Below are 26370 nucleotides of genomic sequence, written 5' to 3'. Positions count from 1 at the left end.
AAAACAAAGATGGAAATAAATACCTTCATCTTCTTTCAAAGATGAAAAAGCCTTCAATCACATTTGAGAACCACAAGTAGGCACTGTTCCTGAAGCTCCAGACAGCCTAACTGATTTTGCCATACAGCCTTTGATGGGCAGGAATCTAAAACCTTCATGACTTGATCATTTGAGATCATTCCGGAACCCATCTATTCTTGGTATGTTGTGGCAAACTTGGAAAATCAGACTCGTGCAGCTTTGCAAGACAGGACTGCTGTGAAGTCCCACCTGAAGCCTGTGTCCTGGGCTTGGCAGGTTGGTAATGTTTTGAAAAGATTGCTAAAAAATTAACTCCATTTGTAAAAGAGAATTCATAGGAGTTTGAAATAGTTCTTTCATGAAGGCAGAGATTATGAACTATCTGCTGCAGATGCATCCAATGTAAATGTACTTGACTACATTCCTCTGTTCATCTATGTTTAATAGGTACAAATTACCCTTTTAACACTGTGTAGGAACCTAGTCCTATGTTTGTTGCAGTATTGTTCTTATATTCTAAATTGGCATTAGCATCACCCACTTTTTTCCTACATTGTACAAGGGGTCAGGATATCACATCAACAGTGACAGTCAGATAGAGTTAAAGATCACATTGCTTAAACCAAGTTTATTACTACCACAACTAATTTTATTGCCTGTCATCCCTTTAAAGGGACAATGGACCAGTGTATAAATCCAGTTAACTAATTTAAAATAAGTAAAACTAAAATCATGCTGTCAGCTAGTTGAAATGGGCTACAAGAAAGTCATCTAAAGAAGTCATCATAAGAGCTTCTTCAAACTCCTTGGATCCCAGAAACAGGGAACTCTGCCAGCTATTCCTGTGCAAAGCTCTTCGTTGGTCCTATTTTAAGCATAATTTGGACGACTGGATGGGTAACCAGAAATTCACCCCATGGGTTCAACCTGTGTCATTCTTGGACAGGAGCAATAGGTGTTGATTTTAGTGTCTGCTTGAACCAGACACCCTTGGGAACATGGGTTGAACTTGGTTAGGCCGTTAGCCTAGTAGCATCCTATGATCCTATGTTTGATCAGAAAGAGCAGAGCAGATAGGAAACACTTCCCAGTTCCCAGTTCTGAGTCACAGAGACAAAAATAAGTTTGGCCATGCCAAAACTTTCTTATTTGCTGTTTAGAAATTTGTTAAACCATTTCTATAGCTGGATTTAATAGCAAAATGTACCTTTGAGTTATTTTTTCCGATTCTACTGTTTAAATGAGTACTAAAAAAAGAAAAAATATAATCACCTATAGTCTCACAAAAATTAAAAAAAATAGCCTGAATGGTAGAGGAGGAAGAAAATGCATACTTGACATTGATTACTACTCTGATCGTGAGCTAAACAGTTAATATCTGAACTAGTAAAACCATGGAAAAGCATAAATATTCACGTTGGTATAAGCTGCCAAAATCCATTAAATTACAAGACAACTCTAAGGCAAAATGTACCCTCCAAAACTGACACGTGGATACATCTAAAACATTTGTATCAATATGTTTTAGATGTTTATTCAGATCACTCCCATCTGATGCACAGTCTGCAGCTACATGGATGAAGTTCTTAACTACTGACATTAGAAATGTTAGAAAATCCTTCTTTAAAGGAGAAGGACTGGTAGCACTACAGCTCATGCACTGTAATATACAAAGTGAATTTCTCTTACTTCTTCTTTTGGCTTTTCCCTGTTAGGGGTGGCCACAGCGGTTCACCTGTCCACTCATGACTGGCAGTGGAGTTTTACGGTGTCAAGTTGCCAGCCCAGCACATTTCTCTTACTGCACTTCATAATAACTTATTAACAATTGATAAGTATTGTAAGAAAAGTGCTGCTGTGGCAACTTACTATGTGAAATTGTACTTAGGACTGGAATGTTTATCTTTAAGTCGCTCACAGAAATGCTATGCTGCACAAGTGATTTGTGGACAACATATTCTGGTTGCACCATACATACTGTTTTCAGGGAAGATCCAGGGTGGTATTCCCTCTGACTCGGGTAATTTGGTAAGGGCACCAGGACCCCCCCTCCCTTAAAGAAGAATATTCTAATAAATAATCATTAAGTGATTTGTTTGCGATATTAGCTAGGAAGCTAGGTTAGAGTTGGTCATTTTCACTCTAATTGGGGCAAGGTAGTTAAGAATGTTAAGGAAGATGAGATTAAATGTGAGAACTGCTTGGTCTAAAAGAAGATGTCTAAGAGCAGTTCAATTAATTTCAGATAATGAGAGGATGAAAATATTGGGGTCAAAGTTCTTGACATTTATAAAGTGGGAGAAATGTGAGTATTTTTGTTAATGCTTTTCCCTTCTGCCACAGTTTTGTTAGGAGCAATTCTTTCTGCTGGTATGACTGTATTTCTATTATAGATCTTGGCTTCTTTCTCATGGCCAGATTGGTGCATAACCACAACGTAATGTCTCAATTAATAAATCCTGCTGTGGAACACCAGTCCAGTTGCTAATTTGTACTGCCATAAAATTTAATGCAATCTCTTCCTTCCATTTTCTCTGGTAGAATAGAAAAAAACTCATTTTTCTCTGCATGTTCTGTCTTTTAACTTCACTATTTTTTGAAATAACTCTTCTTGAGAAGCCTCTCACTCAATCTTTTTTCCATTTCAGCCTCTTATTTTTGTAGTTTTATCCATTCATCAGAGAAGCATTGGCGGCCGCGGTGGTGCAGCGGTTAGCGTTGCCGCCTCACAGCAAGAGGTTCTCCGGTTTGATCCTCGGCTGGGGTGCCTTCTGTGTGGAGTCTGCATGTCCTCCCTGTGGTCGCGTGGGTTTCCTCCGGGTGCACCGGTTTCCTCCCACATCCCAAAGACATGCTGTAGGTGGATTGGACACTCTAAATTGGCCCTTGGTGTGAGTGTGTGTGTGCCTTTTGTGGAAGGTTGGACGCCGGGCTGGCAACTCGACACTGTAACATTCCACTGCCAATCATGAGCGGACAGGTGATCCGCTGTGGCGACCCCTAACCGGGAAAAGCCGGAAGAAGAAGAAGATCCGTTCATCAGAGAAGCTACTTAAAGCTACTTCTCCTTTTTTCCAGCCTTTTATTTGATTTTATCTATTCCTTCAATGCTTTCCTTACTTTAAACACATCTAAATGCACTGATTTATTTTTTCCCTCTATATTAATGGAAACCATCGCTTGATCCAAAGCTGAACTTGAGGTGCTTTTTGCTGAGCAAATACAAGATTCTTTCCAGCTGCAGTTTTCTCTTCTTCTTTCTTGAGTTCTCCAAATTTCTTCTTCTTCTTTGCTGGCACCTAGGCAGTGCAATTACTAGCTGTTAAATGAGTTTTACCCAAACTGACAATTTTACTGGCCAGTTTTCAGTTTCTGTTTTCACAATGGGAGAGTTCAAACTAAACTATTCATTAGTGTGCAGTTATCTTGGAAGTCTCTGAAAATAAAATAAAATATAGACCCAACTGGCTAATAAGGAAAGGGTTTTACTGGCAAAATGGAACTGGCTCTACCTATCTAAACTAAGACTGAACAAATGAATAAGTATAACTGAAATAACACTAAAAAAATCCTAACACAACCCCTGACAGAGCTTCTAAAATATACCAAAAAAAAAAATTAACTGACTTTACAAAAATTACACCTCAGAACTACAAAACCTGGCATGAGACACTCTGCCAACAAAAACCTGCACAAGCTATGTAAAACATCATTCAACAGACACTGGCAATTAACACAATTACAGCAAACCACTGAAATCAAAAGGATGGGGGAAGGGTGTGGTGGGACTGATTTGTGCTACCAAAAAAAAAAAATGTCTTGCAATGGAAGATCTGGATTTGGAAACTTGGTTAGGAGTGAATGGCTTCACCAGTCACGATGAATCTCATCTCTAAACCTATACAACAAGCTATTTCATACATTTAACATCAGACTATCATATATACGTATATAACACACACATGTATGTATATATGTATATATGTATGTATATATCTATATATTTAAAAAAACACACGTATGTATATATCTATATATGTATGTATATAGACAGACACACACACACACATATATATATATATATACACATATACATATATATATATATATATATATATATATATATATATATATATATATATATATATATATATATACATACATACATACATGTACACAAAGTTGTAATGCTAATACATTACTGTTTTTCATGCTATCATGGCTGAAAAAGGACCTGTTTGGTCCAGTTCACCTACTTCCTCAAATATATAAATAAATGTAATAAAAAAAAAATGATGTTATTTATGATTGGTTACAGCCTCAATTTGCATTTATTTTCCTTTACCCAGTTTGTTCTGATCTGCACACCTCACTGACGTCACAAAATGTAGGCCATAATATCTATTAAACTCTTAGAAACATGGACTAAAACTTACCTGCAGTTACAAAAAAGCGGTCATCTCGTGAGAAGGCCATGGCTTGAATATCTTCCTTATGATGGGAAAAGATCTTCTTATAAGACCCATCTGTCACATTCCAGATGAAAATCTGACTGCTGGAACCGCCTGAATCTGATGCAGAAGCTGAGGCAAGGACCTGAGTGGATTAAAAACAAAAGCATTAGGTTTAATACCTCCAAAGAAAGAAGACGGTCAGATGCCTAAGTAACAAAATGTACAAACATCAAATTATACACACAATACACAAAAGAGAGCAGTTCATATATACATGTATATATTGGCTCCAGATGATGGTCACTGTTGATACAACTACCTTGACTCCATGTGCAAAAATGAGTAAAAGGGGTTGTGGATGGATGGATACATACACACACACATACATTTATTACACAAAAACAGTACATATCTTCTACACAGTCATACAGGAGATGTTTTTCACAGTATATTGTTGTATGCATACTCTACAAAGCAACCTTTAAAATGAAACATCCTAGCAGTACTCATTAAGTTATATAAAAGGAATCCAGAAATGGAGGGGCAATCCGCCACTGAAGCAGTTCTTTCTTTTCATGATGAAAAGTGCTACTATGAAGAGGAGAATTTAAAAACAGAGAGAGACCTAGAGAAAGGGCCAATAAAATAAGCTCTTAACCTATAAATGTTATGCTTGTTTCAAGCCATGAGAGGGACAAGAGGAGGGTAGTAAATAGATGCTTCAGATAACCTAGCATAAGTGAGGTCTGGCATAAATACTCTACTCTCTTGGAGGCACTCTCAGTAAACGTGTCCTTACTTCATGAAGACTCTAAAGCAGTACACTTGTTGTAAGGATGTCCAAAGTGACCAGAGCCTACAGAATACTTGCACTATGCCCAATTACAGTATCTGGCGTGAGGTCGCAGCACAGCTAGGCCTTTGAATCATATAACATAATCTGATATTGTATTAGAGCAATGAAAATGTGACACTATCAAAACCTGATCAGTTACTGCTCTATTATGGGTAAAGTAAACTCGTTCATGTAAAGGGAGAAATATGGAACACAAGTCACAAGCACAGTCATGGAAAAGTATTACCTACAAACTCTGTGCACATCTTTTCAGAGAACTGCAAAGATAAATGGACATTTTGAGTCAGTCAATTTTAATACCAATCTGAACTACAACTAAAGGTGGTTGTAAAGAAAGAAAAAAAATTATATTTTCAAAAACAAGAACACAGCACAACGTGAAAAGTACAATAAACTCTTTCCACTCAATAGTAGTCATCATTCATGGGTGAGCCAACAATCTTGCATGGAGAACCAGAGGTCCATGTACGGTCAATAACCACTAGAAGATTTTATCATTAACACTATCAAGATGGCAATTTCGCTGAAGGTGCCTGACTTACTGAACCATAGTCACCTGAGTCTCAGTTAGGGGCTTCATCAACCTGTACCACAAATCCAGGTTCCCAAAGATGAATTTAACAGAAAGTATTCTTACTGAAAACTGTTTTTAATCGACTCACTGTCTCATTTGCTCTGCTGAATATAAACAGCAAATTAGTGCCAATAGATGAATTTGCCTATGGTGCCCAAGAGAACAGGAGAGGTATCTGCTTTTTTACTAAAGGATTCAATTAAACAGCAACCATAAGTGAAGACAGCAAGGAAGAAGAGTAATTGATTAAAGAATAACGCACATATGAACCCTATACAGTATATGCACTGATACAACAGATTTGAAATAACTTGCCTTGCTTAATATTGTAATACTTTTAACAGGTGAACCTGTGGCATTAAAATACAGTTATACAAGAAAAAAGACACATGGGGGATACAATAATACTAAACAAAAAGCTATACTCAGATTTGCTTATCTAAGGGTTATACTGACTTTGGAGGCACTCTTATGACTTAACATTCTAGCAATTTATGACTTACACAATCTTCTACTATCAATTCACCATTTTTGTACTGGAAATAAACAGCAAACATGTATTCCTTTGCAGATGGGAAAATAAGATGTTGGGTAAATATGCAATTATCTATGGCTACATGAAGAGATGATAAATGAACAGAAATGCTTAAGCACAGTGTTCCTAGGCTGGCTATAACAGTAAGAAATAATTTTAAATCCCAACAACTAACTGTATACAGACGTAGGAGGGTGACTGGCTCATGTGGCTACAGCAGCAGTGAAGAATTTGAACACAGTACAGTTATGTAAGATCTTACCATAACAGTAGATATCCTACATTTCACTGTTGCAGTATTCTTTATGACTGGGATATCATGAAGTGGATTAGCCAAACATAAGGACAGCATACCAAAGCCTTTATACCTTCCAGGTGTCAGACATACGTTCTACATCCAAGGCATAAGGTACATATGTGACGTACAAAAGCCTAATCCTCAGAAATGAATTGGCCCAGAAGAACCACAGCAACCCAACAAGAAAGAAATAACACGTACATCCAAGAAAGGAAGAAGAAAAAAAAGATGCAATAAAGAACCCTTGGGCAGAAGGAAGGCAACAGAGAAGACAAGGGTGAATGAGGGATAGACAGAAAACTGTAACAGTGAAAATTAGGACAACTGCTGTTATGGTAAGATCTTACATAGCTGTACCATGTCCTTCCTTACCACTGTTGCAATATTCTTTACAACTGGGAGAATACAAAAGCTACTGGAGAGGATGAGAAGAGGAAGCCATAGAGCAACCCTCCAAAAATCCATGAAGGATGGTCCTGGCAAAACCTGCTCTTACCCTAAAAATGACATCCAAGCAGCAGCTTCCAAAATGGTTCTAGTATCCAGACCCTGGAAAAAAGCACCAAAATAAGAAACTGCCCTAGTAGAATGAGCACAAATATAAGAAGAAAGCTGTTTAGCATGAAAGGATTAACAAAAGGAAATGGCCTTAGAGATCTAAGAGGAGAGAGAAGGTTTGCTTAGAAACAGCCAATCCATTTTCCCCAAATGCAAAGAAACAAAATGCTGCTCAGATTTCCTGATATCTATCCTATTTTGGCCTGTCTATTAATACCTGAGCTATGTAAATCCAAAGTGTGAAGAATACTCTCATTGTCAATCTGTGGAGACTGGGGGAAAGGAACGAAGATGAATTGTCTGATTCAAAGACAAATCACTGACCACCTTGGACAAAAAAGAAGAATTAGTAAGAAAAGAAACCCTGTCTTTGTGAAATACCAAAAAAAAGGTTGAACTGCCATGAGTGCTTGAAGTTCAGAAACGTTTTGAAGTAATGGCCACCAACACTACAGTCTTCCAGGTACAATGCAACAAGGAAGAAGAAACTGCAGGCTCATATGGAAATGCAGTTAATTTCTCCAAAATAAAATTAAGGTCCTAGGAAGGCGGGATAGGCTTTCTTCAGGACATAATATGAAGGACGATTTCAAAAACTGTTTGACTTCAAAACAAGCAAGAAGTGGATTCAAAGGTAGACAAGCAGAAATGGTTGACAAACAAGCTTGAACAAATGAACATGCCAGATCAGAATTAAGCAACTCACACAAATAATAAAGGACCATAGGAATACCCACAGGAACATAGTCTAGGTCATGCTTGAGAAAACAAACACAAAATCTCTTCTATTTAGCCATACAGGACTTTCTTCTACTGGGTTTTCTGGCCTCTTTCAAAACCCAAAGTATGTCCTCAGAAAATTAGTGTCTAAAAAGAATCAAAATCCCATCACCCAAACAGTCAATTGAAGAGTGGGGCAAGTGAGGGTGAAGAAGAAATTCCTTGTTCTGTTTGAGATCATCTATCTTGTGATGTAACTTGTGATAACTGCCCCTATCCAGGTGAAATAGAAGGGGGAACCAGTGCTGTCTGAGCCAAAAAAGAATTGCCAATGAGATTTGGGTGTGTCCCACATAATTTTGTGTAGGGCTTTTGTTAGCAGAGAAAGACTAGGATAAGCATACAGAAATATCCCCTTCCAATAAAAAGACAGGGTGCCCACTTTCCAAGCAAGAGGACTTGTCACTCTGGAACAGAAGTAGGAAAGTTGTCTATTCAGAGGTGAGGCAAAAAGATCTACTTGAGGAGTATCCCACTGGTGTATTTTGTCCAGGAACACCTCTCTGTGAATCATCCTTTCATGAGGATTTCTTCTGAACCTGTTCAAACTGTCTGCCAAAAGATCATGCTCTGAGGGAATTTAAATCGCCAGAAGAAACAACTGATGGTGAACAACAAAATCTCAAACCTGAAGAGCCAGCCTGCAAAGAAGGCAAGACTTTGTGCTCCATCATCTGTTGATGTACCACATGACTGTGGTATTATCTGTGAAAATCCTTACAGGACCTGAGATTCAAAGACATTGGAAGGCATGAAGGGCCAGAATGAGAGCTCTCATCTTCTTGATGTTGATATAGTCTTTCAAAAGTTGAGGAGACCAAACATCCTGGATCCCGAGGTCACTGTAGGAAGCTTCCCAACCTTGATCAGATGCATTCATATACAGCTCCTGAATGGTAAAAGGAACCTGAAAAGAAAGACCTGGATTCAGGGAAATCTGGTGAATCCACTAGTGGAGCTCGAGCTTGAGAGAGGGCAAAATGAACCATGGAAATATCAAATGCCATAGCTCACAGAAATTCCTTTGCAGGAAGGACTGAAAAGGGGAGTAGAGACTGAAAATAAGCGATCAAACAGAAGACCTTGGGGGTGGGAGACAAGCCATCACTGATATGGTCTGAATCCTGCAATCCAGAAACACTATCCTGAGTGGGGATCAAGACAGAATTTTTGAGATTTAGGGTGAACCCCACAATGCAAAGCAGCAGCATAGTAAAGATCATAATGGAGGAGATGCTGAGAGGGGGCCTGAATCAAAAGATTGTCTAAATTACAGAATATTTGAATTCCCTGAAGTCTGCAAAAGGCGGCCACTGGGGCCAGACATTTGGTATAGAGCCTTGAAGCTCTAGAAATACCAAAAGGTAAAGCAGAGAACTGATAATGTGAGGAAGAAACAGAGAAATGTAAAAGCTTCCTGATGAGAGGGCGAGTAAGAATGGGTAGGTAAGTACTTCAAATCCATGGGCACCAGAAAAGCTTGGGCAAACAACAGAGGAAACGAGTCTGCAGAGACAAGATCCTGAAGAAAGGAAGGAAGGAACTTTTAGAAAGTTTTGAGACAGGTGAGATCTAGAATGGCCCTTCAAGTCTCCTCCTTCCTTGTTACAAGATACATCCTGGAGTAAAACCCCCTGCCTGCTGAGAAGGGGGGAACAGGCTGGATAGTTCCCTGTGCCAGAAGATCTTGAAGAACAAAAGGAAAATGAGACAGCTTGCAAGGATGAGATAGGTTGAGAAAGGCCTGAGAATTGGGTAATGGACTTCCAAACCATAAAATAACCATTTTGCATAATGGAAAGCACCCAAGAGTCTGTGGTGATATATTATCTGACAGGAAAAGACTGAATCAGCTGGAAGGATACATCAGTCAGAGGGGTAGAAGCTGTTCAACGTGAAATGGAATCAGATTTGTCAGGGAAAGCAGGCTTTTGACCTTTAGTACCCTGAGAAGCCTATCAGGAAAAACTCTCTTGGAAGCCCATTTACCTGTAGAAGACTGTATAGGTTGCCTATGGACAAAGGAAGGCTTAAATGGATAATTTCTTTGAAATTTATGAACAGGAGAAAGAAAGAAAGATTTCTTTCAGATCCTGCATGACTTTACCCTTAAATTGTAGAGACTTAAAAAGAGCTCAGCAGCTGCAGTGCCAAAGAGATTCAAGATGTCCAAAGGATAATTCAGTAATTTAGCTTTGATGTCCACAGGAAGAGCTTGTAGGTGCAAACAAAGAGTACCTCCTCATCCCAGATCCAGATGCAGCAACCACAGAGGAGGGATCAGCAACATATTTTTTGCATTTAATAGAATGATGAGCCACCTGAGAAGCAGAATTCAAAAGGAAGATGGCAGAAGTCTTTGCCTCAGAGTCAGGCATATAAGTCAGAATGTCCCCACGCTTAGAAAGAAGAGCCAGAACATACCTAGTCATATGGATCTGGTAGTTAATGTTCCTGAAAGCTAAAGCAGCAGAAGTGTACACTTTTTTTTCCAAAACTTTCCACAGCAAGACTGTCTTTATCAGAAGGTAACAGGTTATAGGAAGGCAGCAACTTAGATGGTTTATCAGTAGCCACAGAAATAACAGCTGGATCAGAGGAAGGACGTTCATACAAAAATGTCTGAGCTTCATGAACTTTACAGAATCTGTCAGGCTTCTTAGGGGCAGGAGGCTCAGAATCAATGGCCAAAGAAGCTGAACAGAATGTGTACAAAAGGGCATTCAAAACTGGAGAGACAGCAGAAGGCCTAGGAGAATATATTTGCAAGAGTTGATAGTATCTCTTTTGAATGTCAGAAACCTGAAAACAATCCTGGCAAAGTGTTCCATCACATGAACCACAGTATCCCCAAAGGACAATTCCTCTAGTGGAGAATCAGGAGAAAGGGAATCCTCTTCTGAAGACCCCAGCTCATGAGAAGAGAGGATTTGAGAACAGTACGCCAGTGACTCTTCACCAGAGTCTAAATCCAACTCTTCTTCAGAGGAATCAGATTCCCTAGGACATCTGGAAGGAGCAGAAGACCAGGGAACAGAAGCACGAACAGATATTCCTTGAGGGGGATTTAGAGCCATAAGAGCACTGAGAAGCCCGAATAAAATCCTACCCATTCCTTGTGTGGATCCTTAGCCACAGGGGGCCACATGCCTTGTCTTCTGCTTCTTATTTTAAAGGAACATCAGGTTTAACAAATCTAGGAGGCTCAGATCCCTGCTTTGATTCAATGAGTGTACCAGACACATCTTCCCCAACAAAAATTTGGGGAATCCCCCTAAGCCCATCTGATATAATCAGCTATGGTTTCCCCTCCATATCTGCAGCAGACATAGGCACAGCCCTGGTGGACATGTAGGTAGGCAGACCCAAGTCGTTCTGCAAATGCATCACTACAAAGGGAGATAATGTAAGCAAAGAATGGTCCTTGGGTTCTTCATCCATCCTGACTGAGATGTGTAGAGGAGGCTGGAGAGCAAGAGGTTCAGTACGTGCCTTTTTGGCTTTTTTCTTAAGTGGCAACTGAACATCAGACAGGGTGAATTCGGAGGCCATGGTACCTTGAGCTAATAGTTTGAGATGGTGGTTCTCCAAGTAAATGGAAAGAGATGACAGATGACTGTGGAGAGTCTGAGGGACAAACACCTGCAGACTTTGCACTGAGTATGGTTATGCATAGCACCCAAACAAAAAAGCCACTGATTGTGGCTATCTTTATGGGGAATCTGCCTCCCACACTCACATTCCCTTTCTTGGATGACATGTTAAAGGTAAACCAAAAGGAAGAAAAAAGAAGGAAGAGACCCCCCCAAACAGGGCACTTATCTTTAGCAGGCTCAGTAGCAGAACCAGCGCTGTGAACATCTTTTAGACCGAATGCAAGGTATCACTCTGACTGGCTCCAAAGTTGTTCTGAGGATTAGACACTCATATGTCACATATGTACTTTATGTCTTGGATAAAGCACACATGCCTGCTACACGGCACCTGGAAGGTATATAGGCTTTAGTAAGCTAGCCAGACGTTCAGCTATCCTCTGCAGGATATCCATGTTGTAAAGAATACTACACAGTGATAAGGAAAAACATCCACTGCTATTGTACGTGCAACTTAGACAACTGTACTATGTTCATCACACTCACTGTGCAGTAGCCTTTAAGCTATATAGGTTGATTACTAAAGACTATCCATCCTGGCAGGAGGAAGGAAAAGTATCTAGGAGCCCCTGGAGAATGGTCCTAGCAAACCTAGTCCTGGACCTGGAAAAATAATTTAGCTTGTAATGCTTTGCAAAAGTATATACACAGGATCACATAATTGCCTTTAGAAGGTATGGTTTAAAATAAATAAGTTTGCGATGGATTTTGTTCTGATGAAGCCCCTGTGACAGGGACAAAAGCACTTAACCAAGTGTCTTATTTTTTTTCCCCCTAACTCTGGCTCATTTTAATACTGTGGAAGTTATTACCTAATCTCCTGGCTGGTGCACGTATTGAGCATTCTCCTTTGGTTTGCCTTTAAAATGCTTCAAGAGTCCAATCCTTTCTAATATAACATCAAAGAAAACAGGGCTCTTTTAGAATGTACCTTAATCATGTCTTGAAATGTTCTGACACGTCTGGAATAATAAGAAAGGATATAGTAACAATGAACTACAATTGTCTGAACTGACAAGTTGTCCTTTTCCAGTCCCACAGGAATTACAAAGCTGTATTGCCTTCCTAAAAGACTTAATACTGAAGATAATATCCGAGTTGCAGAAGCATGATCCGAGTACATGGAATCTATTCTCCTTATTATTCAAATTCTGAAAGAAATGGGGAGATAAACGGCTGGGAAGAGTCGAGTGAAGACAAGTTGTCAAACAAATGCTCACAAGCAACACACAGTTACACTTCCCCACACAATGTCTCAAAATTCAAAGGCAAAAGCACAAACAGTATACCAAAACCCCGTTAGAACTCTTAAGTCCCTTTTAAAACAAGTACATTGAGAGAAAATAATGTTCAAATGATAAGGAATCATCAACAAGAGTTCCTAGGATCCCTTACAACACTGTCTGTTTGTTGGGGTGTTTCACTTGTATGTTATCTGGAAATGTTTTGTTTATCAAAATGAATTGTACTACATTTTTATTTTATTTACTTTGAGACCATTGTCCTAGTACCAACTGTTAACATGGTTTAACACCATCCAATTTACAGTTGTTCGCAAAACCAAACCACCACAGACCAGGAGGAGTTGGCACCCATATCTATTTGCAATTGCAGGAATGCCCTCATCATAAGATATAACTTCAGATCTGAAACACATCTGAAAGACTTTGAAGGACCTGAATGAGGAAACTGAAAGAAGTCTGCACCGAATGTTTCCACTTGAAGATGGTCTACTTGGTCGTCACTTTGACAACATCTCTTCAATCAGAATAGGATCCAGTGTAGTCAGAGCAATAGCTCAATGCGCTGACTCCAACCTGGACAGAAAAAAACTTGCTCTGCAATTTCAATGTGAATGACAGAGCCTCATCGTTGGTTTTCTTCTTTTCTCTTCTTCCCTGTCTTTCTCTCCCTTTTTTCAGAACTAAGGTTTGTCAGTAGATTTCTTGTCCTTATCTCCTTCAGAATCAGAAGTAAGTGGCTCTTTATCACCAATGTATTCTTCCTTTCAGATAAAGCCCTTGGCCAAAGGTTTTACAAAAGGAACAATCCACATATAAGTGCTTTAGCCCAGATAATAAACACAAGGCTCATGACCTTCCTGGGGGGAGGGCCATTAGCTAATCTCTCCCTTCTCCTTATCTTCCACATTAATACCCAGAACAACAAAAAAGTACAGTTGTGTACCTACCATAAATGTAGATGTTCGAGTGTATTCACTGTTGCTGTCATTACACTTGGGTTATCCTGCTGGCAGGCTACCCGCAGTTGGCCTGAATTCCAAAGTCCTGGTTCAGCGTCAGTTGCTGTTGCCTCTTCCCTGATGTCAGTGCACCAGGGGTATAAAAGATGCAGCCGACGCCATTTTCTTGCCCCAGATGTCAGGTGCCCCCAAAAGGGTAGGCTAAAAAAACATTGCTTATAAAAGCATGCACTAAAATAAACAATACCCTCATCTACAAGCAAATACACCACATAGGTTGTATAGGATAGAGAAGTACAGATAAGTCCCAGCAAAGAAAGGGGGATGGTGGGTGGGTAACCTGGACTGCAACAGTGAATACACTCGAACATCTACATTTATGGTAGGTACACAACTGTACTATGTTCATTGTGTTTCACTGTTGCAGTCATTACACTTGGGTTGAATTCCAAAGCTGAGGTTGGGCGGCTGGGTCTAAATAAAATTAGGAGTGGCTATAAGGCCCTGCAAAACTGCAGTGGCAAAGCCTGCTCTGGATTTAGAGTAAAGAGTAAAGAGGAAAGTGGTAGTGCTTAGTAAAAGTGTGCACTGAAGTCCAAGTTGCAGCCTCCAAAATATCCTTGGTTGGTACTCCTCTGAGGAAGGCTGCTGAAGTGGCTGCTGCCCTGGTAGAATGTGGTCTAATGCCCTTAGGCACTGATTTGCCATGTTGTGAATAGCAGAAACGAATGCAGTGTCCTATCCATTTTGAAATAGTCTGCTTTGAGATGGCCTTTCCTTGTGATCCTGCAGCATATGCCACTAAAAGTTGCTCAGTCTTCTGAAAGCTTTAGTTTTGTCCAAGTAGAAGCGTAACTGTCTGTGTATGTCCAAAGAATGCAGAAGTCTCTTCCCTTTATTCTGCGGGTTTGGGTAAAAAGTAGGCAAATGAATGGTTTGGTTAAGAGCCACACTGGACACTACCTTAGGCATAAATGTTGGGTTTGTCCTTAGAGAAACCCTGTCCGGATGGAAGATAATAAAAGGTTCCACAGCCATTAATGCCTGTAACTCTGAGATTCTTCTTGCCGAAGTTATTGCTAGGAGCAGAGCTGTTTTCCATGATAAGAATTTTATCTCAGCTGTATTGGCTGGTTCAAAAGGAGGCAGTGTGAGTTTTTCCAAGACAAAATTGAGGTCCCATGCAGGTATTGGTGCTCTCCTTGGAGGTCTTATGTTTTTGGCCCCTCTGAGGAACTGCCTAAGCAAAGGACGTGAAAAAATAGGTGGGTCTGTATTGTAATGAGCTGAAATGGCAGAGACATGGATCTTAATTGATGAGAAGGATAGGCCTTTGTCCAGCATCTCAGTTAGATATTGTAAAATCTGAGGAATATTTGGAACAAGCGTGTCAATTCCTTGTGCCTGGTTCCAAGCACAGAATCTCTTCCATTTTTCTGCATAAGATTTTCTGGTGCTGGGCCTCCTGGCTTCCAAAATAACATCCATAACCGCTTTAGAGAGAGGTGTATTCTGAATGGTTACAGTATCCGCCATGCAGCTAGATTTAGAGTTCTGAGTTGGCTGTGCAGGATCTGATTGTTTTGTTGGGTCGGTAAATGAGGAATTTAAGGCAATGTCCAGGCAGGGCCTTGGGACAAGCTCCTTAGAATTGGGTACCAGTGTTGGTGTGGCCAATCTGGGGCAATCAGTATAATTTGTGGCTTCTCTTGTCTGACCTTTAGGAGTACCTTGGGGAGGAGAGGCAGTGGAGGAAAGGCATATACTGTAAGGTTGTTCCAGCTGAATGACAAAGCATCCACTTTCCATGCTTGTTTGTGATAAGTCCTTGTGCAGAATCTCTGAAGTTGTCAGTTTTGAGTGGAGGCAGAAAGATCTATGTCTGGGCATCCCCATTTCCTTGTTATCATGCTGAAGATTTGTGGATCTAGTTTCCATTTGTGAGGGTCCATGAGGTTTCTGCTTAGTTCGTCTGCCAGAGCATTTGTTTTTCCTGGCAGGAATTGTGCTTGCAGGTGTACTTGGTAGGTCAATGCTGTGTTCCATAAAATCATGGTTTGTCTGCAGAGGGGGTAGGAATGTGTGCCCCCCTGCTTGTTTATGTACCACATAACTGTGGTGCTGTCCGCCTTTATCAGCAGCTGTCCTGGATGAAGTAGGTCTTTGAAGGCTGTCAGGGCATTTTGTACAGCTAGCATCTCTTTTTGATTAATGTGTAGATGCCTTTGGCTTGGGGGCCATGTGCCCTGAATAGATTTTTCTGCCATGTGGGCCCCCCAGGCATAATCTGATGCATCTGTTGTTAGTGTTTGCCTGGCTGTGGGTAAAGTGAATGGCTGTCCCTTGTTGTGGTGACAGGCCTGTGCCCACCATCGAAACTCCTGTTGCAGGCAGGGAATGAGTGAAATTAATGATTCCAGGCTGTGGCAATGTTGAGTCCAAACACTTTTAGGTACCATTGTAGTTTCCTCATATGCAGTCTTGCATATGGAATTAGCAGAATGCAGGAGGCCATGTAGCCCAGAGCCTGCAGAATTTTTCTTGCAGATAACCGAGTCTTTGTTGCCATGCTTTCGAAGTAAGAAGTCAGTTGCCTTTGTTTGTCTAGCGTGAGATAAGCCATCTGGGCAGTTGTATTTAAGCTTGCACCCAGGAATATTATCTCTTGAGAGGGTACTAGTTTTGATTTCTTTTCGTTTACTGTGTACCCTAGGCAAATTAGTAATCTTTTTACAAATGCCAGATGCTTTAGTAGAATGTCTTTGGTCTCTGCTTGAATAAGGCAGTCGTCAAAGTAGGGATATATTTGAATTCCTCTTTGTCTGCAAAAAGCAATTACTGGTGCCAGGCATTTTGTGAAGACCCTGGGCGCAGTAGATAAGCGAAAGGGCAGTGCAGAGAATTGGTAGTGCATTGAGCCAGCTATGAATCTGAGGTATCTTCTGCAAGATAGTCTGATTGGGACATACAGGTATGCCTCTTGAGGTCCAAAGTTACAAGCCAAGCCTTCTTGCCCAGCATGGGCAGAAGCTGCTGCAGAGTCAACATTTTGAATTTCGGAACGTCCAGAAAAGTATTTAGAATAGACAGCTCCAGAATTGGTCTCAATGCTTTGTCCTTTCTTGGTACTAAGAAAAGTCTTGAGTAATATCCTTGTCCCTGCTCTTGTTGTGGCACTGGCTGAATAGCCCTCATGTCCATGAGAGATGAAACTTGGTTTTGTGCCTCTGCCCATTGATTGTGTGGCAGGTCTGGCATACCTTTTGCCTTTGGAAGAGTGTGAAAGTGGAACCTGTAAGCCCTGAGAGACTATGTTTAAGACCCATTTGTCCTGGGTGATCATGTGCTAAATTTGTGAAAAAAGTGCTAGCTTTCCCCCTAAGGGTGCTGCCAAAAGATAAATGCTTGGCATCGGCAGAGGGAAGTCATTGGGACTGTTTTCTATATGGCTGTGATTTGTCTTCTCCGCTTTTGGAGGTAGAAGCACCCCACTATTTGGGCCTGTATGAGCCCTGGGGCTGTTGTCTGCCTCTTGGGCATCTGTATCTGTCTCTTTGTGGCCTGTCTGACACAGGAAAAGACCAGTTCTTAGAAGGCCAGTTCCTGCTAAATCTTGGTGGCTGTATCTGTAAGAAATCCTTCACTGTCTGCATAGATTTAGCTTTATCCTCCATTTTCTTCAACACCTCTTCTGCCTTAACACCAAACAAAGTATCGTGCTGTAATGGAGCATCCAATAATTTTGCTTTAACATGATCAGGCAGAGTCTGTTCCTTTAACCAAGCATGCCTTCTAATGACAGAACCTGTTACAGCGGCCCTGCAAGAGACCTCCAGTGAATCATAACCACATTGCAAAGTATGTTTTCCCACTTGTACAGCTGCATGCAATAAATCCTGCAATTCCTTGTTCTCAGAACATTCAGAATTTGTCAACATTTTCTGTTTTAACAGAGACATTAAGTATTGCTGATATTTAAGCATATGAAACTGAAAATTTAAAGCCCTTACAGCCAAAGTAGCAGAAGTGTAAACTTTTTTCCCCCATCTGTCCAGTGCCCTAGAATCTCTATCTGAGGGGACAGGGTTTTTTGCAGTAGCAGCCTTGACCCCTTTGGGACCCTGAGAAATAGTTTCTGGGTCAGCAGCAGGGTTTTTATATAGAAATTTATGAGAGTCTGGATCCCTGTAGTATCTGTCTGGCTTAACAGGTGCAGGAGGTAGAGAGTCGGGAGACAGGCCGGACTCTGAAAATACATCATCTACAATGTCTAGAAGAGGAGGATAGCAAGAGGTCTGTGCTGAGGTAGTAAAAGAAAAGTCTCTGAGCCTTTTCTTAGAATCTGAATAATCTTGGGTCTCCCAGTGGAAATGCTCCCTCATTGTATGCAGGGTTTCCCCAAATGAGTAATCCTCAGGAGGAGAAGCTGAAGAAATAGATTCTTCAGCATCAGAATCCTCATAGGGAGGAATAGAGTATCCCTGTTCTGAAGAGGAGACCGAGGAAATGGAAACCTGATCAGAGGAATCATATACAGTGTCTTGCCTAGGCCTCTTATCGGGGGGGGGGGTGGGAACCCCTGATCAAAGTAATTAGGTCTTCGGCCATTTTGAGCATCTGTTTCTTAGGCATGGAAGTCTGTCCTGGAGAATGCTGTACTTGTTTCCTTGTCTTTAAAACTGTTTTAGTCTTTGTCTTTGATGCTGAAGTTGGCTTGATATAAAGCTGTGTAGGTCTGAAAACACCCTCAGAAGCCGATGCCTGCTCAGCTGCTCCGGACTCATCTGAGGGATTAGTTTCCGAAGGCCCAATACCTTGAGTATCCAGAGGCCTAGCTGTCTCCACGTGGGAGTCAGAGGCAGCCTGTGGCTCTGAGGTAGCGGGTGTCAGGGGCTGCGAAAGCACCTCACTGAGAACCGGCGACTGGCCTAGAAGAGGCTTCGTCGTCGGTTTTGGACCTCGGATGCCTGTCCTTTTCTTTTTTCTTGCATTTTTTATGAACTCTGGTCATCGGCTGTTCCGACAGCATTATGTAGTTAAAACTTCAGCCAAAGTAATGAAAAGCAAAATCGTACCGACGCTTAATAGTGCGTTGGTTAAATCTAGCAACGTCGTGGTCAGGGCCTAGGCAAGCAATACAGTAAGAATCCTTATGAGGTATTTGCTTCCCACAAGAAATACGATTGTTAACTTTTTCTGACATCAGTCTGGAGCAAGAAAAAAGTTTCCCCAACGGGGTACTTAGCTTTATAGAAGACTTCGGATCTCAAATTCAATTTTGAAAATCTCAGGAGTCGGCCGACCGGCACTTGCGAACTGCTTTTGCTTTGGGCACCGCGCGGCAAGAAAGACTGAAGAAAATGGCATCGGCTGCATCTTTTATACCCCTGGCGTACTGACGTCAGGGAAGAGGAGACAGCAACCGACGCCGGACCAGGACTTTGGAATTCAGGCCGACTGCGGGTAGCCTGCCAGCAGGATAACCCAAGTGTAACGACTGCAACAGTGAAACACGATGAACATCAACCAGAAACTACAATATTTTTGAAGGATGTACACATACACATGCATGCAAGGACACACACAGAGCAATGAACAGTAAAGCTGCACTACCAAAGGTTAAGTACCAACAAGAATAGGAGCACTTAACTATATACATACTGAAGGCCCACTGACAAAATCATTGATGAAAAAAATATAACTGAATAATCTAGCAAATAAAAAAAATTCTAACTTCAAAAAAGTGACAGCAGCAGCAATGCTAATCAATGATATTCTTAACAAATATCACCAAAATATTACCAAAGCACAAAGAAAGGAGCTCTTAGCTGTAGCTACTAATGAATTATGTTAGAACATGATGGTGGCAAATAAGATCTGAGGGAAGACAACTTAGATGTGACAGGTGCATTTTGGGAGAGTTTGAGACTGGAGCACTAGCTTTGTTGACTCAGTTCCAACAAGTGGTCCTGAAGACTCATCAGTTGAATCGGATGGATAGAATGAATAGGATCTATAAGAATCAAAAAAGTTTAGAAAACACTGGGAAGAGAAGCTGGAAAAGCAATCTATACTGGAAGAACATCTGTATGGCTCCCAAGTATGCAGCAATGTCCATTCAGGATTTTTGCTTGGAAGTGTCTGCAGACGTATTTTTATACTCCAAGCAGACTTGAGAGAATTTTTCCTCAGGTAGACAGCAAATGCTGGAGGTGTGATGGAAAAGATAGAGATAATCTGGAACATTTTTTTTAGGAGTGTGATGAGTTGGCTGATATTAAACTGGCATCAAAAGGGAATTAGAACCCTATGACAAAAAAAGTGTCAACTGAAGTGTGGACAAGTGAGGGTGAAGGAGCAACCCCTTGTCTTGTGTATTTGGTGGAGATACCTTGTGATTATTGTCCCTGGCCAGATGGAAGAGGATGGAGAACCAGTGCTGTCTGGGCCAAAAGGGGGTCACCAGCACGATTTTCGGAGAGTCCTGTTTGATCTTGTGCAGGATCGTGGAAAAAAGAGGAAGAGGAGGAAAAGTATAAAGCAGTATCCCTTTCCTGGAAAAAGACATGGCGTCCACCTTCCAAGCCACAGGACATCAGATTATGGAACAGAAGAGAGGATGCAGTCTGTTCAGAGGGAAGACAAAAAGATCCACTTGAGAAATATCCCACCGATACAAATAAACTATGTCCAGAAACACTTCTCTGTGAAGAATCCATTCCTGAGGTTGTGCGCTGGAACTGGTCAGACAGTCCACCACAAGGTTTTGTTCTATAGTAATGTAAACCGTCTGAAGCGAAATCTGCTCTTGGATAGCTAGATCCTAAGCCTGAAAGGATAGTATGCAAAGATAAGACCTTGTGCCCTCTTACTTGTTGATGTATAACATTACTGTCATGTTATTTGCACCTACCTTTAAAGGACCTGGGAACCAAAGAGAGTGGAAGGCCTGGAGAGTGAGAATAAGTACACCTGCATCTCTTTAGTGTTCATGTGATACATATGCAATTGAGAGGGCCAGAGACATTGAACCCTCAGACTGTCAGAAGCAGCCCCATCCCTGATCTGAAGCATCTGTAAACAGCTCCTGAGATGGAGCAGGATGCTGAAAAAGGACTCCTGAGTTGAAGGATACTTAGAGAATCCACCAGTGAAGCTTGAGTTTGACAAAAGGGATTAAGAGAAGTGGAAACTCCAGAGGGAGGCAATGCTGAAGCCACACTGACCACAGTACCAGTCATACTCTTAGATCTGAAAACCAAAACCTCCTTGAAAATCTATAAACCCCTATGTCCCCCTGGCCAAGTACTTCTATCATACTCCTTAGTTAAACTATGGAATTCTCCCCCCCCCCCTCCACTGTACTCACAACCACTCTAATTTCAAATCTCTCCTCCATTCTTACCTTACCTCAAACTGGGACTGTTCCTGCTCACTTCCCACCTAAATTACACTGTCTCTTTCAAAACTCCCTTCAATCTCATCTACTATCACCTCTGATCACTAACATTATTGTTAGAACAAACACTAATCTTGAATAAACACTTTATGACGTGTACGTTTAATTATATTTTCTGTATTACTTTTGACTTTATCTATATTTTAAAATTTGTGTTTATTATTTATTTATTTTACATTTGTTAACTGGGAAATTCTGACTGGACCAGGTCCATTTTCAGCAGAGGCTTGGGGAGAAAAGCTCCGGCATCAAGTTATACAAATACAGTACATCCAGCATAATACACAAAACAGGTTACATCATGTATGCTGTGCACAGTAATATAACAATAAATTAATAAAACACTCCAGGTAAAAGAAGATATAGAACATAGGTAAAAGACAAGGTCAGTTATAGTACATCCAGCATAATACACAAAACAGGTTTTATCATGTATGCTGAGCACAGTAATATAACAACAAGAACTTAATAAAACACTCCAGGTAAAAGAAGATAAAGAACATAGGTAAAAAGACAATGTTAGTTCTACATTGGTAAGAGAAGAAAATATATCAAGTAAGATTCTACAGTTAAAAGTACCCTTTCAGATGACCAGGCCTACAGGGGATCAGAGATCCAGCATGTGATCAGAAAGGAGTTTGGGGAGTTAATAGTCGTATGGGTAGGCTTATGTGATACAAGGGCATAACCAGGTACTAAGGTGAGATTTGAGGGAGTTTTTGAATATGGATGTGGAGAGGGCAGTGGACACAGACAGGGGAAGAGAGTTCCAATTTCTGGCAAAGGTGTGAGAGTAGAGTGATTTCCCCTGCATTATTGTTAGCCTTGGTGATGGAGAGGAGAGATTTTTCACTGGATCTTAGGTACCGATTTGCAGTGTAGACAGTAAGTAGGTTGGATAATGAGGGTTTTTTTCAGGATATTTGAGAATATTGTAGGCTGTGCCCAGCTGGTGATAGTTCAGTAGCTGTGGTAGCTCATGCCATTTTAGTTCTTTTACTGCAGCACGGTGATGGGTTCTATAGGTTGAGTTAGCAGCAAACTTGGCTAGTTTATTGTAGCATGATTCTAGTTTGTCTAGGTCACATTGTCTGATTGGGGTAAAGACTGGTGCTGCGTATGATAGAGTTGAGAGGAGGTGGATTTGTGCAAGAGTGACTCTTGCTTTTTGTGAGAGAAAGGACTTATGCCTGTATAGGGAGACTAGTTTTTTGTGTACTAATTTTATGGTATGTGAGATGTGACCATCAATGAGAGAAAGGACTTATGCCTGTATAGGGAGCCTAGTTTTTTGTGTACTAATTTTATGGTATGTGAGATGTGAACATCAAAGTGGAGATTATTGTCTATTTCAATGCCCAAAAGTTTGGTGTGGTTAGAAGGGGAGATGGTGGTGCCATCCTTAGATGTTATGGTAAAGGAGAGTTTTTTTTTTTAATCTATTAGGGGTAAATAGTAGCAGTTTTGTCTTTTTGGGATTTATTATTAGCTGGATACCCGATATCCAATTTACTACTGAGTTAAAGGTTTCTTGAGTGAGTGTATGTAGGGTGGAGGGAGATGAGGAGGAGCAGATCAGGGTTGAATCATCTGCATACTGTATTAGTGTGGCATGTTGTGTAGAGCTATTGAGGTTATTTGTGAAAATAGAGAACAATAGTGGGCCCAGTATAGAGCCCTGTGAGACTCCCATGGTGGTTGGAAGTTATGTAGACAGAGTTCCTTTCCACTGGACTGATTTGTTGCCTGTCAGATAGGTAGCTTCTGAACCAGGCTATAGTAGAGGAGGTGAAGGATAATGATGTTAGTGAGTCTAGCAGAACAGAGTGGGAGATCATATCAAATGCTTTTGAGAGGTCTAGGAAAATGGCTAATACATATTTCTTATCATTCCTGTGAAGTTTTATATGATTAGTGAAGGATAGAAGGGCTGTGGTAGTGCTGTGATGTGGTCGGAAACCATGTTGTGTGGTAGATAGTAGATTGTGTGTGTTAAGAAATGTCATCATCTTGCAAGTGGATGCATTTCTCAAGAATTCTGGATAAGGTGCAAATGATGGCAATAGGTCGGTAGTTGGAGAATTCATAAGAATTACCTCCTTTATGGAGAGGAATGATTTGAGATATTTTCCAGCGTTTGGGTATGTAGGATTCTAGTATGGAGCGGTTGATTAGGATGAAGACAGGATATGATAGGGAGTCACTAGTCATTTTTAGGTATGTTTATCAGCTGTAAGTGTGGTTGGCTTTAGTTTTAGGTGGAGTTTTTTGATAGCTGAGGTGGGCACTGGTGATAGGCTGAAAGAGGGGGTGATGTGGGATAGGTTAGGCTGTGATTGAGGCAGACTGTTTTTGGTTATTTGACCGGACAGGGCTAACTAAGATGGATTTAGTAAAATTGTTATTAAATTGAGAAGCCATGTCTAGGGTATTGTTAGTAGAGCTGGGTGCTGGAGTAGTGGTTTTACCTGGCTTTAGTAGGGAGTTAATGGCATGCCAGAATTTTTGTAGATTATTTGAATATTTCCTTTGGGCGCTAAGAAAATAGTTTTGTTTGTTTATTTTGGATTGAGCCTTGGCCTTGTTTCTAAGCTGTTGATAGTATTGCCTGGTGCTAGGGGTTTTGTCAGTTTTCCAGATTTTCCAGGCTTTATCTCTAGCTTTTAGTAAGGCTCTGGTGTCCCTGTTTAGCCAGGGTGCATAGTTGGCTTTAAGTCTGATCTTTCTGCTGGGAGCTACACTGTTACGTTAGAGAAGGTAGTATTGAAGTAGTCTACTGCCTGGTCTAACCCAAGTGTTCGTAATGGTTCCCAGTTGCAGTGGCTTAGGACAGTATTTAGGCATTGTGGGGTAAGGTTATGGTCATCTTGTACGCATTTGTAGACTACTGGTTTGCGGTGATTAGAGTGTTTGTGGAGTAGGAAGGTGGGGAGAGGATCACTTAGGTCACCTGGAAGTTGTATAGTTTTGTTTGGGATAGTTGGTTAGTGTCCAGTCCAGTATGGATTCTTTCTTTGTTTTCTCATCTATTCTAGTTGGTTCTTCAATTAGTTGAGAGAACCCATATAGATTGATATGTGTAGAGGGGCTGCTGGAGTTACAGGCTGCCCAGTCAGTGTTTTTTAAACGTATACTCCCTGATTTAGTATTTGTATTTTAAATTGTAAATTTATACTTTTGTATACTATATATTTCCATACTGTACTTATGTTATACTCTGTTAACTGCCTTTGGCGCTGTTCTCCCCAGATCTCCACTGACAAAGGGCTCTGCTTGCCCAATGGACTTCCCCGGTCATCAGACTGGAAATAAATAAAATAAATTATATATATATATATATATATATATATATATACACACACACACACACACACACACACAAACATATACGAGGACATTTAAAAATGCATACATTCAAAATACTAATATAGCAAAAGCCATCATGAATATTTCTCTGATAAAAATAATAGTAATAATAATAATGTTTTTAACCTGGCATCACCAAATGTTCACCAAAAAGGAATTTTTTTTTTATCTTTGTAACCAGTTACTCTATTCTGGACGTGAAGAACTTGTATCCAAGTCAAAAAATGCAGTATGATGTGATGACTTTCATTAGCATCTAAGCATATTTACTTCTACAATGTTTACTAATTTTTCCCGTGAAGAACCAGCTTAAAACTTTGCCATCATGGCACTGATATTATTTAAATTAAATATATTACTTAATTCACTTCCAAATAAGCATATGCAGCTCTTTACACTCTTGGGTTTTTCTAGCAACATTTAACATTAAGAAGCATATGACAGCCATTTGAAATATGCGTTCTCTTGCCTGCAAGTCTTTCCCTTCATGACCCCCTGTTTCTCCAAGATCTAGTGTGCTACGACAGACAAACAGTAGTGAAGAGACAAAATAATTAATATAATGAAAGGCAGTCCTCTAAAATACTGTCCACAATTACAACTAACATCAACTAAGCATTCTCTCTGAATAACTACAGGACAGAGTAAATTAGTTTAAAAAAGACAAACACATTTTCAGTACATGGCTTCATCTAACTTTCTACATTTCAGTAACACACCAATTATTTTTCTTTTCAGGTCACTGCAATTTGCTCATCACAGAACAATGACAAAGGCACAGTAGTTAGCATGGCTGCCTCACAGCACTTAATATTTTTTCTCATTTCTCAATTAGGAAGCATATCTTGCAAAGCATGCATGCCTTCCCTGCATCTGTGTGGGCTTATCAATGGGTCCTCTGGTTTCTTTTCACATTCCAAAATGTGCTGCAAATGAAATAGCAATCTTTCAGATTGCTCGTACATGTATTTGCTAAGTTTCAGTAGGTGTGCATGAGTGTGTCCAACAAAGGGCTGCTGCCTCATCCACTATTAGTTTGTCCACCTTGTGCCCACTGAGTGCTAGACTAGGCTCTGGCTGCCCCATGAACCTGAATTGTATGAAGCTGGAAAGACAATGTATCACTGTTCAAAACTCTCAGTTCACATAAGGCTGTGAAAGTAGTCAGCAAAAGAAGCAGGTAATAATGCTTCAGTCAGAATCCTTCAATACTTTATCTCAAAACACGAGTATCTATCAAGGTTCATACTTGGTAAGCTGCTAAGGATTTTCATCCAACAGACAGTTCACTCCCGTCTCTACAGTAATAAAGCTTTCGAGTTTTCAGTGTAGACATACTGAGAAGTTATAGCCTGCAATGAAAGTGGGGACTGCTAACCAAATGTTAGAGATGACAGTGCAAGGAAAAAAAAAAGAATGAAGACTAACAAATAAAAAAAAAATAATTTCAAGTAGTTCTTGTTTACTGTGGAGTGGAAAGAAGAGTCAGCTTTAAAAGGGAGCCCTGATAATGATGGCATCAAAGATGCAGGCTGTGCATCATCAGCCATATAAACATTTCTGAAAAAATATGTAATTCTATGATGCTTTTTTTTTTGCATATTAAGTAAAAA

General features: G+C 40.5%; 1 protein-coding gene across 1 annotated transcript in view; it reads right to left on the bottom strand.

The window, feature by feature from the left end:
* WDR90 (WD repeat domain 90) overlaps positions 1-26370 on the bottom strand; it is a 1773335-nt gene that overhangs the window by 152717 nt on the left and 1594248 nt on the right. Inside the window, exon 32 of the mRNA XM_044079383.1 lies at positions 4458-4617. Within this exon, the coding sequence (XP_043935318.1) occupies positions 4458-4617 (160 nt within the window). The remainder of the gene's footprint in view (positions 1-4457; positions 4618-26370) is intronic.

The sequence above is a fragment of the Protopterus annectens genome, chromosome 8.part0 (genome assembly GCF_019279795.1).
Source record: "Protopterus annectens isolate FY-2018-M chromosome 8.part0, PAN1.0, whole genome shotgun sequence".
In the NCBI taxonomy this organism is placed as follows: Eukaryota; Metazoa; Chordata; order Ceratodontiformes; family Protopteridae; genus Protopterus; species Protopterus annectens.
Note: the sequence above shows the minus strand (reverse complement) of the source record. Positions and strands in the feature narration are given on the sequence as shown.